The 17,227-nt window shown below is 47.8% G+C and overlaps 1 protein-coding gene across 2 annotated transcripts in view; it reads left to right on the top strand.

The window, feature by feature from the left end:
- The window catches only part of SLC6A11 (solute carrier family 6 member 11), a 127,916-nt gene that overhangs the window by 45,590 nt on the left and 65,099 nt on the right, over nt 1-17,227 (top strand). For both annotated transcript variants that reach the window (XM_054481328.2, XM_054481329.2), the window contains exon 6: nt 16,533-16,667. In XM_054481328.2, the coding sequence (XP_054337303.1) occupies nt 16,533-16,667 (135 nt within the window). The remainder of the gene's footprint in view (nt 1-16,532; nt 16,668-17,227) is intronic.

The following is a 17,227-nucleotide window of genomic DNA, read 5'->3' as shown; positions in this document are numbered from 1 at the left end:
CTCCCAGACGGGGTGGCAGCCGGGCAGAGGCGCTCCTCACCTCCCAGACGGGGTGGCCGGGCAGAGGCGCTCCTCCCTTCCCAGACGGAGTGGCCAGGCAGAGGCGCTCCTCACCTCCCAGACGGGGCGGCCGGGCAGAGGCACTCCTCACCTCCCAGAGTGGGCGGCCGGGCAGAGGCGCTCCTCACTTCCCAGAGTGGGCGGCCGGGCAGAGGCGCTCCTCACTTCCCAGAGTGGGCGGCCGGGCAGAGGCGCTCCTCACTTCCCATAGGGGGTGGCAGCCGGGCAGAGGCGCTCCTCACTTCCCAGATGGGGCAGCTGGGCAGAGGTGCTCCTCACTTCCTCCCAGACGGGGTGGCGGCCAGGCAGAGGCGCTCCTCACTTCCTCCCAGACGGGGTGGCGGCCAGGCAGAGGCGCTCCTCACCTCCCCGACGGGGCGGCCGGGCAGAGGCACTCCTCACCTCCCAGAGTGGGCGGCCGGGCAGAGGCGCTCCTCACTTCCCAGAGTGGGCGGCCGGGCAGAGGCGCTCCTCACTTCCCAGAGTGGGCGGCCGGGCAGAGGCGCTCCTCACTTCCCATAGGGGGTGGCAGCCGGGCAGAGGCGCTCCTCACTTCCCAGATGGGGCAGCTGGGCAGAGGTGCTCCTCACTTCCTCCCAGACGGGGTGGCGGCCAGGCAGAGGCGCTCCTCACCTCCCAGACGGGGCGGCCGGGCAGAGGCACTCCTCACCTCCCAGACGGGGCGGCTGGGCAGAGGCGCTCCTCACCTCCCAGAAGGGGCGGCTGGGCAGAGGCGCTCCTCACTTCCCATATGGGGTGGCAGCCGGGCAGAGGCGCTCCTCACTTCCCAGACGGGGTGGCGGCCAGGCAGAGGCGCTCCTCACTTCCCAGATAGGGCAACAGGGCAGAGGCGCTCCTCACTTCCTCCCAGACGGGGCGGCCGGGCAGAGGTGCTCCTCATCTCCCAGACGGGGCAGCCGGGCAGAGGCGCTCCTCACTTCCTCCCAGACGGGGTGGCAGCCGGGCAGAGGCGCTCCTCACATCCCAGATGATGGGCGGCCGGGCAGAGGCGCTCCTCACTTCCCAGATAGGGCGGCCGGGCAGAGGGGCTCCTCACATCCCAGACGATGGGCGGCCAGGCAGAGACGCTCCTCACTTCCCAGACGGGGTGGCGGTGGGGCAGAGGCTGCAATCTTAGCACTTCAAGAGGCCAAGGCAGGAGGCTGGTAGGTGGAGGTTGCAGAGAGCCGAGATCACACCACTGCACTCCAGCCTGAGCACCATTGAGCACTGAGTTAGCGAGACTCCGTCTGCAATCCCAGCACCTCGGGAGGCCGCGGCAGGCAGATCACTCGAGGCCAGGAGCTGGAGACCAGCCCGGTCAACACGGCGAAACCCCGTCTCCACCAAAAACACAAAAACCATTCAGGCGTGGCGGCGCGCGCCCGCAATCCCAGGCACTCGGCAGGCCAAGGCAGGAGAGTCACAGGAGCCCGAGGCAGGGAGGTTGCAGCAAGCCGAGATCCCGGCAGCACAGTCCAGCTTCGGCAACAGAGGGAGACCGAAAAAAGAAGGAGAGGGAGACCGAAAAAAGAGGGAGAGGGAGAGGGAGAGGGAGAGGGAGAGGGAGAGGGAGAGGGAGAGGGAGAGGGAGAGGGAGAGGGAGAGGGAGAGGGAGAGGGAGAGGGAGAGGGAGAGGGAGAGGGAGAGGGAGAGGGAGAGGGAGAGGGAGAGGGAGAGGGAGAGGGAGAGGGAGAGGGAGAGGGAGAGGGAGAGGGAGAGGGAGAGGGAGAGGGAGAGGGAGAGGGAGAGGGAGAGGGAGAGGGAGAGGGAGCTGTAATCTTTTTAAAAGACATTCTAAATCTCACACAGCAATTGACTAAATTAATTTAAAATATTTTATCCAACAAAACCCTTAGCTCAGCTATAGTGATGAAATAGGAACAGCTATGTCCTTGGTCCCTTCCATTCTGGCAGTGGAAACTACATTGCAGCTGCCATGTGGGAGCCATCCTGATTTCAGAGATAAGGTGAACCATTTTTAAAACATGTATCTTAGAATTGATGGAATTGAAGCTCTGGGAACAAGTGGGACAGCCAGGAAGAGAATGCAAGAGAGAAGAGCACAAGAGTGAAGATGGGACTTGGGGAACACCAACATGTAAGGGGCTGAGAGGAAGAGGAAGCTGAAGGGTTCCCTGAGAAGAAGGGAAAATCCAGACTAATGAGGCTTCAAGGCGGGAGAAGGAGGGCGAGGGTTGTAAGATGTGTGCTGGGCTGGGCATGTCCATTGGAACTGGCCATACTGGGTAACAGCAGCTTCCATGGAGTGCTGGAACTTCCAGGAAGTGGAGCCAGATTATGCATTCCTCCCTGTCAAAAGGTTTATCCTTGAAGAGGGGGAAGCAGGGAGGCTGAAATCAAAGAAGACACATGGAGGTTGTAGCTTGGATGACATCATTATCTAAAAGGGGGACACAGAAGGAGGAACAGATTTGGAGGAGACAGTAATAATTTTGGTGTTGAGTATGTAGAATTGTAGGTCTTCATAGGAAATCCAGGTAGATATATACACAAGAGAGTTGAAAATATGGGTCTTAAATTCAAGAGATACTACTGCGTGAGGAGGATTAAAGAGCATCAGTACATTGGTGGCTCCTAAACCCATAGAAATAGGAAAGAAAACCCAGGAGAGTGTTTAGAGAATAGGATCCAGGTGAGGCCCCACTTCTGGGAAGCAGTTTGGAAATCTGTAGAGAGCAGCTTCCTTTGAGAGCTACCTGTGAGGCAGGACTTGTTCCTATGCCTAACACAGTAGCTGGCAGATAACAGATGCTAATTGAAGTTGATTGATTGATTGGCTATTTGATTAATTGATTGAAAGAATGCATGGAGAGGCCGGGCATGGTGGCTTAAGCCTGTAATCTCAACATTTTGGGAGGCTTGCTTGAGCCCAAGAGTTCAAGACCAGTCTGGGCAACATAGCAAGACCCCATGTCTACAAATAATTTAAAAAATTAGCTGGGCATGGTGGTGAACACCTGTAGTCCTAGCTACTTTGGAGGCTGAGGTGGGAGGATCACTTGAGCCCAGGAAGTCAAGACTGCAGCAAGCCGTGATTACACCATTGCACTCTAGCCTGGGCAATAGAGTGAGACCCTGTCTCAAAAACAAAAACAAACAAACAAACAAAAAGCAGGAAGTAATGAATCTGTGAAAGAGACTTAAAAAAATCATGGAGAAAGGAAGCAGAATACTAGAAAAGTCCAATGAAGGAAAATTTTAAAGCTGCAAAGATAGGAGATGAGCAAGCATGAAGAAGCCATTAGGTTGGACTATTTTAATAGTCCCTGGGGGACCCTGGTGTCCTGTGGGATGGCTGCCAAGTAGAGAAATGAAAGAAAGAGGATAGACAGCTTTCAAGTGAGGCGAGAACAAGAGGTGAGCATTGATTCTTCTTCCAAGAAATGAAGCAGTTTTGAAAGGAGCATGTTGCAACCATCATGGGTGAGCTGGGAGGGATCCATGTTGCTCAGGATCCCTGAGGAAGGGCCCAGGAGAGCCCAGAGTCCTTGGCCAATTGGATGGATGGGAGGAGAGTCTGCCTTTCAGAACAGGGGATGCTTGCAGGAACAAGGCAGCACCTTGCTCTTTCTGGCACCAAATGCAGCCCCTGAGTATCGGATCCCTCCTCTCCACAACTCCATCCCAAGTGTGTTTAAGGGAGTAAGAGGACATGGGGTGGTGCTTCTCATCTGGCAGTGTCCCCCCACTGGCACATCCTTGCCTGGGGAACGTGTGGTTTAATGGTGCCCTTGGTCGCCATGGTGACACCAGCCTTCTAGTCTAAGAGATGGATGGGGTTTAAATCATTATTAGCCAAGGTTCCGAGTATGTTTTCCAGGCAGTAAATAATAACTCCTAATACCAGTGTAAGCTTGGCTGGGCACTGTGTGGAATGTTTTTGTTGCTTGGGCTTGTTTTCATTTTGGGTTTGTTTTCTTTTCATGGTCTTTATGGTAGAGCTATGTAAAAATCAGTAGCATTGACTCCCTAGCTAACCTTAATTCACCATGAAATAGGCTTAAACACTAGACTCCCTCATCCAGTGAATTTTAGATAGCCTGTGGACAGGGATTTAAATTGGGCTCAACCTTCTTAATGAGCATGGTTACTATTTAAGTATCTTGTCACTGTTGCATACAGTGCTTGTGTCTTTCCTTGGAGGTGATTTTTCCCAGCCTGGAGAACTCTGCCTGCTTTGTGTCCTGGGTTCTTCTTGCTTTAAGGACTTTCTTCATGTAGCACATTCTAGATCCGGACTCTGGAGCAATGGGAACATGCTGTGCCTCCTTCAAAGTTCAGCTCCAGGAGGAGCTCTCTGGCACACCACTGCCAGCCAAGCTGCTCACATCACTGTGCATGTGCCTGAGGCCCTCTGCTGCCATTCTATGAACTGTCAGTCATATACATCTGTTCTAGGGTTAGCTCACACACCCTTGAGGGCAGGGACCCAGGTCATTCATCAGCATGCTCTCAGAATCCAGCACAGGGCCTGGCACACTGTGGGCTCAGTGGATGGATATGAATGGAATTCAACTGCGAGTGTTTTACTCTCAGATGGAAAGGCTGAAATGAGAACAGGGACTGTTCACACCAGAGCCTATTGCAGACATATGGGGTTATGTCCTGTTATGTTCTGTTTGTTCTTACCGTGTTATTGAGGTCTGAATTTATTCATTCATCAACTATTTGCAGTCTATGTAGGTCTTCCCAGGAAGTGTTTCAGAGCCTGTAGAGATGAATAAAGCCCTTGCCTTTGAGTAGATAACAAGTAAAGAGAAAGCCAGGTCTGTGAACAGCTGACCGTATTACAAGGCAGAATGAAATAAGGGCTAAGTAGAAGGAGGAAGGGAAGCTACTGTCTCCTGAGGGCTGATTTGTCAGGTCACTGTACCTGGTGCTGTGTAGACATGGGCTCATTTAATCCTTACATCTACCAAGAGAGGTGGGAACTATGGTCTATGATTCACAGATTAAGAGCCTGAGGCTTAAAGGGATTGAGTTCATCTGCTGCATTGCTATCCCCATTTTACGGAAGAGAATATCAAGACCTAGAAAGATAATAGCTTGCCAAAGGTCAGCCACATGCATACAGAGTGCCAGAGGCTGGATGTGAACTTACATTTTCTGAAGCCAAGGTGGCTCCCCGTATCTGTATGCCACATTGCTCAGTGTGTTGCAGGCTGTGACAGGAGTGTTTTGTTCTGCCTGGATGGCCTCCTACTGAGTCCTAGAAGACATGGTCATTGAACTGGTCTTGAAGGTCAGCAAGATTTTCATAGGTAGAGAAGAGGAAAGGACCTTCCTTTGCTCACCTCCACTGTCCCACTCAGGTGAAGGGTGACATGAAAGCAAAGGTTTGTAGGCAGGGAAGTGCCCGGTTTGTTCAGGGGACACAGGAGGACATGGTGTGAGATGAATGTAGTTGGCTCATAGGGGAACTTGAACTCCCGAGGGGTCCGTTCGCGGCTTCGGAGTTGAATGGCTCTGAGCTTGAATCCTGCCTTTATCTAGCTTTGGAATCATAGGTCAAATGCGCAACTTCTGGGTGCTTCAGTGTCCATCTCTGTGAAATGGGAATAATATTTTCTGTCTTCTAGAATTGGATAATGTAAGAATAAGGCACATCAAGGAAATGGTAAATGTCAGTCCTATTATTATTAGCTATCTTCTGATCTTCCATTTCTCCCAAGTGAAGCATTTTTCCCTCTTGAGCCCTCTGTGTCCAACTAGGATGTCTCTCATTACCAAATAATAGAGTCTTGGACTCTCAGGGCTGGAATGAGCCATGGGTGTAGGTGATCTTTATGTTCTCAGCCATCAGTGAGAAGAAAGAGTGACACTATTCCCTAAGCTCTTAGATGTTTGATTTCTTATCCCAGCCCCGATGATGCCTGACAGGAAAACACCCCTCCCTTGTGACCTCTCAGGGTTGGGAGGGGCATTTTCCTGTCAGTATCTGAGAAGTCTCAGCAACTTTCCCCCCATAACTGCGCGTGAGCCCCTAGCAACCATGTACCCCTCACTGGAGAGCCCCCAAGCTCCTTCCTCACCAGGTTCCTGGCATATCCCAAAGGTTGGAGATATTCGTTGACCTTGGCTACTCCTGAAAGCCTGGCATCCCTCTTTACAGGGCAGGCTTCCTCCCTGTTGCGTGTGTCTGTGATGGTGCAGTTGGGTCCCCTGCTTCCCTTCAACTCAGCTTTGATTTCCTTCTATCCTTTTAAATTGGAGTATGATCTTATTTGGTTTCATCCAGATATAATTTTTTCCCTTCCTTCTAGGCACTGTCTGCACCCTGGCCCATCAGCCACCACAGTTAGGACTTCAGAGAGGATCCTCATCCATAGTGGCCGCTCTGGCTGATTCCCTCTGTCCTTCATTTGAGTCTGGCTGCTGCAGCTCCTCCAAACAGCTGTGTATGCTTCTCCTCTGTCCAGAGGTCTTTCTTATCTCTGGGTTCTATTCACTCAGATTTTCCCAGCCAATGGATTATCACCTCTTAACACCAGCCTTCCACTGCTGCCCCTATCTATCAGGGAGAAGATCCATAAGGACTGTCAAGAGCCATTTCCCAGTGCCCCTCACAGCTGAGACAGAGCTGATTCCTGCCTCTTTGTCTGTAGTCTTGAACCCCCAGATATGTTGTTCTCTGCCAGCCAAGGCCACTCGCTCACTGGGTTGGAGAGGCATTGCTTATTGCACAGTGATGGTGAGTAAAGGCAGTCACAATCTTTCTAATTATTGAGCAGTCTTCATGTCAGACGCTTTGCAGAGTGATCTCTAACCAATCCTCATGACATCATTTGAAATAGGCATTATCCTCATTTCACACAGAAGATGGAAGCTTAGGAAGGTCTCATGAACCGCCAAACCTTGTGCTTGATGATGGGGCCCATGCCAAATTTGGCCATCCCATCAGGCCCATTTTAAACTGGCAGAGAAGGCTAAAACTGTGGTGGCCAGGCACGGTGGCTCACACCTGTAATCCCAGCACTTTGGGAGGTCAAGGTGGGCAGATCACAAGGTCAGGAGATCAAGACCATCCCGGCGAACATGGTGAAACCCTGTCTCTACTAAAAATACAAAAAATTAGCTGGGTGTGGTAGCATGCACCTGTAGTCCCAGCTACTTGGGAGGCTGAGGCAGGAGAATCGCTTGAATCCAGGAGGTGGAGGCTGCAGTGAGCTGAGATCACACCACTGCACTCCAGCCTGGCGACAGAGTGAGATTCTATCTCAAAAACAAAAACAAAAACAAAAAACCTTGTGGCTTCCCAAGACATGGTGATATCTTTGGTAAAGCTGTTCTAACTGCTCTTTACACAGACAAAACTTTCTGAAGACTTCCTGATTCCATTTATTGCTGTTCCAGGTTGACTCCAGGTATAGAAGGATGGTCACTCTTAAGGGTCCACCTTCAGCCCCTGGGTTGTCCTCAGAATCTTCTCTTCCTGTCTGAGTAGAAGGAAACAATGTGGATCATTTGGGCTAGTGCCTCCATTTGGTGAAAAACAACAAACTCAGGGCAGCAACAGGACCCACCCAAGATCACAGAGGCAATTGGTGGTTAGATATTTAGCTTCCATGTTTGACTCCTTATAATGGAGACCTCAGAGAACAGAAGCATAAACAAGATAGTTTATTTCTCTCTCCCATAACAGCGTGGGTGTGAGCTGCCTGGTTTCAGGGACCCAGACTCCTTCTGTTCTGTTGCTTTGCTTTCCTTAGGGTGTTGCCCTCATTTACATGGCCTAAGATGGCCCAAGACTGTTTTCATTTCAGCCCATGGGAAAGGCAAGAAAGGAAGGATGGGATACAGCCCTTCCCTTTAAGGACATGACCTGGAAGCTGTACATGGCACCTTCATTTCTATCTTGTTGGCCAGAACATAGATGGCCACGCCCACCTACAAAGGAAGCTGGGAAATGTCTTTATTTGGGGCAGCCATGGGTCCTTTTGAAAATAAGGGGTTTTGTTACTGCAGAAGAGGGAGAATAGAGTCATGGTCTCTGTGCTGTGGTGGGATGAGGACCACCTGCTGGGCTGTTCCCAGCTCCAGTCCTGCCCCTCAACACCTTTCTTCTCTTCCTCCTCAACCCAGCCCAGGGATAGTGCCCTGAAATGTGGATCCCACATGGGTCAGTGTTTAGTTAGATTATTTTAGGCCCCACACATGGGCTAATTTCACAGCTAATGATACACCACTTGCACTTGTACAAAAATTATAACTTTAGCTCTTCATGGAAATACCACTGCATTGTTAAAATACCATTACCCCCTTGAAGAAATGCCACTGTTTTCTTGTGAAAACATGACTCTACCTATTTAGAATTTGGTTGCTTAAAACAGAAAGTTTTCCCCTACATTTACTATTTCTGTTAGAATGTTCTAGAACAACACCTCCAACAGTGGTAAAAATTGTGAGGAGGCCAGAAGTGTCCAGGGTGGCCTTCCTTCTTTAGATATGCATTCTCTTGCATTTTATTCCCAAAGATAAATAGTATCTTTGTGGGAGTTATGCCAGACTGTTAGTTGACTGCTCAAGTGTTCTTTCCTGGGAATGCAGGTAGTGGTCTCTAAAAAACCAAAGGGGAGAAAAATCAGTTAATATTTAAAAGAGTGATTGTCCAGGGATTGGATGTTCAGTGCCATGCTTTCTGGCCATATGGGATGGGCAGATGCACCTGAGAGATAGAGGCGAGACTGGCTGGAAGGGGATGCAGGGGAGAGGCGAGACTGCACAGTGTCCCCCTGGCTGGGAGAGTGGGCGATGGATTATGAGTTGCTGCCAAATGTCAGGCAAGCTGAACACTTGAGGTTAAAAACAGCCAGAGGAGACGACAAGATGGCAGCACCTGGCCACATGTGTGGCAGAGTGCAGCATGTGTGCTGGAGAGAGCAGACTTCTGAGCACTTCCAGCTCTGTGACCTAGAATTCCCTAGGCTTGGAGAGATTTTTGTCTGCCTAGGCTCGGAGGAATTTTTGTCTGCAAAGTGGGGAAAGAACCTACTCAAGTGGTGTGAAAATTAGTTAGAGATACTGTATGAGATATTTCTGGCACCCAGTAGGTGTTCAGTTAATAGCAGCATTTTCCAAGGCTCTGGGTAGCAGGTTCACAGAAGGTTCAACCCAAATCCGTGTCAGGACCCTGGATAGCTCCAAGGAGTCCTGGTCCTTTGTGGCTGAGAGAGCAGGGAAGGATCTCAGAAACCATCCATCTGGTTCTTTCCCACAAATCCAGAAAGAGTTCTTTCCACTGGTGGTCCACGGGATGATTTCGGTGATAATCCATGAACCCAGACTGCAGAGCATCCAATTACGAAGTGAGACAGCTCTTCCCTTTTCATGTCCCTTAAGGTGAAAGGTATGCTGAGGTGCTGGTTTATCTTTAGCACCTCTCTATAACTTGCTTCTTCTGCTTTTGAACAAAGACAGAACACAGCTCAGACTCAGAGCCTTTGGCTAGAATTTAATCACATTTTATTTTCGTCACATTTATTTTTGTAGTTACTTTCCATTTGCAGTAAGAGATCATAGTTTTCTGTTTATGGTGGTAATTCACAGTTTTCTCATTACGTATATTTGTTTAACATAAAAGAGTGTACTAATATATAGAAAATATTAAGTTAATAATACAAAGGTGATATGTGTATATGGCAAAAAAAAAAAAATACTGGGAAGATGCTATGAATGATTGAAGTTTGGATTAGTCTATCCTTGCCTCTTTGTAGATGGTAAATGCCAGCCCAGAGAGGGTGTGGAACTGGCCCCAGCTGCCCAGCACATTGGATCTTCTGATTTTGTGGTCCTAGGTTCTTGCCCCACGCTGCCCTGCTTTTTTGGATGCCTTTTGAACAAGACTTGACTTTCCAATTGACTCCATTATCCTGGAAAACTTAGGATGGGGTGGCCCTTCTACAACGTTTGTGGCATTCCAAATGATCAGACAATCTCCTTGCTCTGAAATAAATGGCCGTGTCCTGGATGTAGAGGGAAAACCACCCCACAATCCCAGTATTGGGATGTAAATGAGCAATTAGCGTCAATTAAAACAGGATACAGTATAATTACCACCAATTGTGCTAACCTTTGTATTCAGAAAGCCTTGACCTGTGAAAAGGGAATTAAACAATAGTGAAAACTCTTTCTTAACCAAGGGGTGTGTTTTGGGCAGTGATGCCTCCTTTCATGGACTGAGGGTTCTGACAGATTAGACCTTCCTTTCTCCACGCCCACCCTTCTGGGTCTGGGCCACTACTGGCAGTGGCCAGGAACAGCCAGGCTTGATGGTACCTTGTCAGAGACCTTATTAGGCCCATCACCAAATGCTGCATAATTCAGCATAATGCCTGAACCCTGCTGTGGCCTCTTGCCTCTTCCAGACAAATTCTAGGGCCTCAGACATCTTGAAAGGGACACTTTGCCAGGAAGCACCTTGCACCTGAGCTGTCCTGCCCTCTGTATATGACCTGGTCTGTCTTTTAAAGCCAAATCCTTTGTGATGTCCTTGTTTATAAATATGCCTCTGAAAATCCGATTCAATTTTCTGAATTCCGTTTTATGTGGACCCAGCATCACATATGGATACAGCACAAAGCAGTGTTCCTAATGACCTGCATTGTAACCTCAGAGTTCCAGATCTCAGCCTGCTTCTTTGTTCCTCTGTCCAACAAATATGTATTGAGCACACCTTATGTGCTATATACACTGTTCTGGGTGCTGTGGATACAGCAGGGAAAATAAAAGACCAAACCCTTATATTGTAAAAATCTTAAACTTACAAGGCAGGAAAATTGCTGATGGAGAGCAGCTTTAGGTGCTGGGAGGATGCGGGAATGACAGGGGTGATGAGTGTGGGATGGGGCTCAGGGAGGACAGGGCGATTCATCCTCTCAGCTACATCTGGGCAGACAGTGTGGTTTATGAGGCTAAGAGGGTGGCTTCTGTAGCCAGACAGACATTTTAAATGGACCACTCTGAGCCTCGGCTTCCAGACCTTTAAGATAGAAAGGACAATGAGTTCTCAACTGGAGGGCAGGGCCCTGACTTGGAGGAATCCTCCGCCTGTGGGGACTCAGACACACACAGGACGAACGTCTTGGGTGGCCGAGGAGCTGGGGATGGACTCTGTGGACAAAGAGAGACTGAGAAAAGGCAAGGAGGCCTAAGAGGCCTGGCACGTTCCCCAACAGCAGGGAACCTGGTAGTCTGGGGAAGGGTGGAGACTAGCCAAGTCACACGGCAAGCCCGGGCAGAGCCAGGACTGAACCAGCGTTATCCAGCTCTAAGCCCAACCCTTTCATCATATCCCACAACCTTGAATGCGAGGCTGAGGAGGTTAGACTCAGGAACAGGGAAGAGACATGCAGGATTATTATTTTTGTAACTGCAGCTGCATTATGGACAGTATAGGCTGTCAGTGACCAAGAAGAAAGGTGATGAATGGCACCAGCAATGGGGGTGAAAAGAGGGTGTAACTTCAGAAGGTAGTTGGAGATCTAGTTGGCAAGACTTGATCACTGATTGAATGTGGGAGAAGCTGAGAAGAGAGGTGAACCTAACTCTGAGCACACCTGAGTGACAACCTGGAGGTTCCTGGATATACGAGGGGGCAGACAATACCCTCTGCCTATTTCTATGTCCTTAGCTAGTTCCACATCTTCCCTGCCTGACCCAACTTCTCCCATTCCTGCTTATCTTTGAGGACCAAGCTCCAGCCCATGTTCACAGACAGGAGAAGGCTGGATCCCTTCCCAGAGACTCTGGAAGCACCTTCCCAACCTGTCTCCATAGCCTCCTTTTCTTGTATGACCCTCGTTGTGTGGTGTCATGATCCCAGGAGTTTCATTCCTAGATGCTCATGTGCATAAATTCCTTCCTCAAGGACTAGACCTGGGTCTTACCATTCTGTTGACCTGCAGGAGAGTCTGAGAAAGCATAAATGAAACATGGACTAGACCAAGGGTAGCAGATAGATGGGTTTCATCCCAGCTGTTTATGGCAGGTTGCCTGGGGTGCTGTGCGGAGGGTTCTGAGGCTGCATCCAAGCTTAGCTGCAAAGAATGCTGTGAGCTATTAGTGATGTCTGGCAAGGCACAAGAGGGAAGAGTGGCAGTATGTGTGTCACTTATGTGCAGTCTCTTGATGACAAGAATCTGTATGGTTTTGACAATGCACAGCTGTTCTCAGGAAAAGTGAAAGATGATGTCCAAGTGTCTGGCATGGCCAAGGGTAGAAACAGATTAGAAGTAGCTTTTACAGAGCCACTTTTTAAAGCGGCTTTAAAAGAGCTATAGACACAGGCTATCCTCAGCATTGAATTTCAACCTTCATACCACTCTCTGCTTGTGTGCCTTACATAACGATGCCTCTAAACCACCTTTTGTACCCTGACTCAAGGCTCTCAAACCTCAGCTTACAAATGATTTTTTCTGAGCTAATGCCTGCCAGCCAGTGGTTTCATTTTGGCAGCCTATCTCTTTGTCTGCCCTGTGATCTTTGGGCAATTCATTTGAATATTTTATTTCCCTTGGTTTCATTTCCCTTGGTTTATGATTTTATAAAAGAAGTGTAAAATGAAGGTGTGAATAGCAGTGGAGGGAATGTAGTTCTCCTAAATATAATGTAGAAGCAGAGCATCGATTCAGAACTCTAAACAATGGAATTGCTTCAAAATTATCATCAGCCACTTAATAAACTATGTCACTGTAGTAATTGAGGAGCAGTCTTCTGTACATGGTGCCTGGGAACAGTGAGGGTACATTTGGCCAGGTTATAAGTGACCCTCTTAATGACACCCCACTGGCTCAGTCTACCCAATATAGACTGGACATAGCATAACCAGCAAGCATAGTCACATCAAAGTGGTCCCACAGGTGAAGGACACATTTTTATGATTTTTGAGTTGTTCTTATGTTTTACATGGTAATGTTCTTTTCCTTAAATTTTGCGAGCATTGGGAATTAAGATAGCTGAGTTCCAAATATTATGTATCTGGAACAGGTCAGCTCCTGGACATTCTGGATAATTAATCTTCTGCCACACAACAGAGACAAAAGTGGAAATTACTAAATGAAAGCAATGGGTTATTAGCCTCAACCTGATGTTTTATAGACTTAAGCTGATTGGCTTTGGTGGGGGAGGGGGGGGTAATTTTGAAGGAAATGAATCAAGAATGTATATGAAATGCTGAAGATCTATCCTAGATGCTGCTAAGTGAAACTGGAGATTTTATAGCACTTTTAGCTCTCTGCAGAAACCATCAAGCCTTGTTGATTACTGGCCTCTTATTTTTATTAATATTAATATTGATTTCTGCTCTTTTATAATGTATTTGATCTGCGCCTTTTCTGGATTACATTGCATATGATAACAAGAGATTGTGTTGGTTATGTGACATGTCAATTGAGCCGATGGTTGATTTGGAAACAGGGATGCAGAAATTGGTGGTGCAGGGGCCATGAGTGGGCTGGGGAGGTTGCCATCATTGCAGAATAGAGACATTGTCTGAATAAAATAATCCAGCCTTTCAGGATGTGTCCACAGGACCCACTATCACCAACCTTTGCTGGTTCTAATTTCCTATTTTTGAGGACTGGGTTTAAAATCTCTTCTTTGTCATTTACAAATGGAATGACTTGACTTTTCTGAAAATCTCATCTCTAAAATGGGAAAATAACACAGGGTTTGCATGGCTGTCGTGAGGGTTGCAGATTGCGTACATAGGTAGCCTGGTGGTTGAATGTGTGACCTTGGAGTCAGGCAGGACTTGCCATGACCCCCATATCTGGTTGTCGTTCATTCACTGGGCAATCCTGGGCAAGTTATGAGTAACTTCTCTGACCTTTGTCATGTGTAAAAAGAAGATAATCATGCCTACTCATTCTTGTTGAATGCTTCATGTGTGGAAGTGCTAAGTAAATGCAGCCATTGTTATTATCATGTGTAAAGGGCTGGGCATGGAGTGAGGATGTCTTGTTCCCTTCTTCCTTCCATCCCCATTTTCCAAGTAATGAATTCCTTATCATCCTTTATGGGCTGACACTTCTTTGGAGAAGCCCTTCTGGACTGCTCTTGCAGTGAGGGACTCACTCTGTCTGTGCTCTTCCATTCTTTTTGCTCCCCTGATGACATGAGGCATGACCTCCTGTCTGTAAGTCTTTCTTTACTACTAACTGGAAGTTGCTTGAAGCAGAAATTCCCCTCCTGTGATTCGGTCTTATTTTAACCTTCCAGGACCTAGCTCAGTTCTTGGTGCCTGAGAGTGTTTGAGTGAGTGAGTGAGTAGGTGGATGAACTGAGTCAATAAAGGAATACATGAATGAACAAATGGGTGGAGGACTGAAGCACTGGTCAAAGAAACCCTGGGTTAAACAGGAGCGAGAGGCTAACTTAGAAAGCTGGAAGTCTCAGGGCATAGATTCTTTATCTGGGAAATTGGAGTCTCTGAACCAAAGCTTGCATGCGTATCTGCATCTGAGCACATTTGGAGGGAAGGTCTTCAGATTCTCAGAAGTGTCCCTGGACCCCAAATGTTGACAAGTTGCTGATCTGAACAGACGGAGGAGGCAGGCCCCACTGAGAGGACAGAACCAAGTGATTGGAGGAGTGAATGTGACAAAAGAGAAAAGTCAGAACTGGCAGGACACTGAGTCCTGCAGGGACCTCAGTTAAGGGGTGTGGCCAGCATCACAAGCAGCCCCTGGGACGGGAACTCCTACAGTCCCTGCGGGCCTTGATGCCTCCTTCTAGGCTGCTCTTGTGCGAGGAAGCTCAGAGGAGGTTTGTGTCTTTCACTGTCTTGATTCTTATCCAGAATCCGCTAGCTAAAAGGATCTCTCGGGTTCATTGGGTCCAATCACCTGCCTCCAAATGGACCAAGCCCAAATGGTTCCAGGCAGGCACTGAGTTTTTTCTACCCCCAAAGTTTTCTGCCCTTTTCTTCCTTTCCCTCCCCTCTTCTCATCTTCATTATTTTATTCTATCCTATCCTATCCTATGCTATCCTATCCTCCCCTACCCTACCCTACCCTATGCTATCCTATCCTATGCCATGCCATGCCATGCCATCCCATCCCATCCCATCCCATCCCATCCCATCCCATCCCATCCCATCCTATCCTATCCTATCCTATCCTATCCTATCCTATCCTATCCTATCCTATCCTATGCTATCCTATCCTATGCCATGCTATCCTATCCTATCCTATCCTATCCTATCCTATCCTATCCTATCCTATGCTATCCTATCCTATCCTATGCCACGCTATCCTATCCTATCCTATCCTATCCTATCCTATCCTATCCTATCCTATGCCATGCTATGCTATCCTATAGTATGCTCTGCTCTGCTATGCTATGCTACCCTATCCTATGCTATGTTATCCTATGCTACTCTATGCTATCCTATGCTATGCTATCCTACACTATCCTATGTTATGCTATGCTGTGCTATCCTATGCTATGCTATGCTATGCTATGCTATGCTATGCTATGCTATGCTATGCTATACCATCCTATCCTATCCTACGTTAGTCTAGCCTATACTATCCTGTGCTATCCTAGTCTCTCTTTAACTATGAATACTTAACTTTCAGTAAGAACTGTGGCTTTAAAAATGTGGGTATTGACTCAACAGTGAATTCTAAAGTGGATTTAGAAGATCATGACCAGCTTATTTTAAAAAAGAATATAATAGAAAATATTAGCACGTATCACACATGTGTTATTTTGTGAAACTTCCTTTTCAGCTCTATATGTGCTGGATTGTGATATATATTTCTTTCTGTGTTGTGGTCAAAAAAATTCAACAAGCACCACTCTCAAGCACATCACAGGCACTCAGTAGATAACACTGAAAGACCTAGCGTTTGGTGAGGTATGAGGCAGGAGGACAGGCCATGTTAGGGGTTAGTTCTTGTTGCTGCACCAGGAAGCCCTTCTTTCCTTTACCCCCTCTGTGGCCCCCTCCTATCACCCCTGCTTCCTTTTCCTTTTTAATTTTATTTATTGTGGTAGAACACTAAACATGAGATCTGCCCTCTTAACGTATTTGTAAGTATCCAATGCATTGTTGTTGACTGTAGGTGCAATGCTGTCCAACAGGTCTCTAGAGCTGATGCATCTCACTACTGAAACTTTATACCTCTTGATTAGTGATGCGCCATTTCCCCCCTCCCAGTTCCCCACAACTGCCATCCCACTCTTTCATTCTATGAATTTGACTCTTTTAGGTACCTCACGTGAGTGAAGTCATGCAGTATTTGTCCTTCTGTGACTGGCTTGTACAGATGAATGGATCAAGCAAATGTGGTCTATACATGCGGGGGAATGCTTGTCAGCCTTGGGAGAGAGGGTCCTGGTGCAACATGCGACAACACAGATGCACCCAGAGGATGTTGTGCTGAGTGAAGTAACTCCATTGCTCTCACCCCCTTCTTGATTCTCTCCTCTCCTCTTGTGCACAGGTTGTATACGTGACCGCGACATTCCCCTACATCATGCTGCTGATCCTCCTGATACGAGGCGTCACGTTGCCCGGGGCCTCAGAGGGCATCAAGTTCTACTTGTACCCTGACCTCTCCCGGCTCTCTGACCCACAGGTAAGAGTCGCTTGCTCAATGTGCAGCATCACCCACCACCACTGAGAAGCCTTCTGCAGAGCCCCTGCCACCGGCCACTGAGATTCAACAGCTGGTTGAACAGTGGAAAGCCTGTGGACTCTTTCCCAGAATAATTTTAAATGCATAAATTAAATACATAGGAAATCAAATATCTTGAAATACCGTTACCAAAACATTTTAAAAAGGCAAATTTCTGACATGGTAATAGATGCACATTTTAAAACAAGGACATTACATAGCCAGATCCAGCAGCGAGTCTGATGACTACTGTGATTTTAAAGCAGCAATGAGCATAAGTGACATTTCAAGATAGCTCCACCATGATATGAAAATATCTTCTATTGCTAACAGGACTGCAGTTCGTTGCCTGCATCTAAAATTGAAACAAATACTAAATTTCAGTTAGAAGTTAATTAAAAATTTTAAAAAAATTTCTACCCCAAATCACAGATCTCTGCAGTAGTGCATCTCGGTGAGAGAAACTGGGTCTTTGTTTGTGATTGATTTTCTTTGTGGGAGTAGCTCGTAGTAAAAAAAGA

The sequence above is a fragment of the Pongo pygmaeus genome, chromosome 2, assembly GCF_028885625.2.
Source record: "Pongo pygmaeus isolate AG05252 chromosome 2, NHGRI_mPonPyg2-v2.0_pri, whole genome shotgun sequence".
Taxonomy (NCBI): Eukaryota; Metazoa; Chordata; class Mammalia; order Primates; family Hominidae; genus Pongo; species Pongo pygmaeus.
Note: the sequence above shows the minus strand (reverse complement) of the source record. Positions and strands in the feature narration are given on the sequence as shown.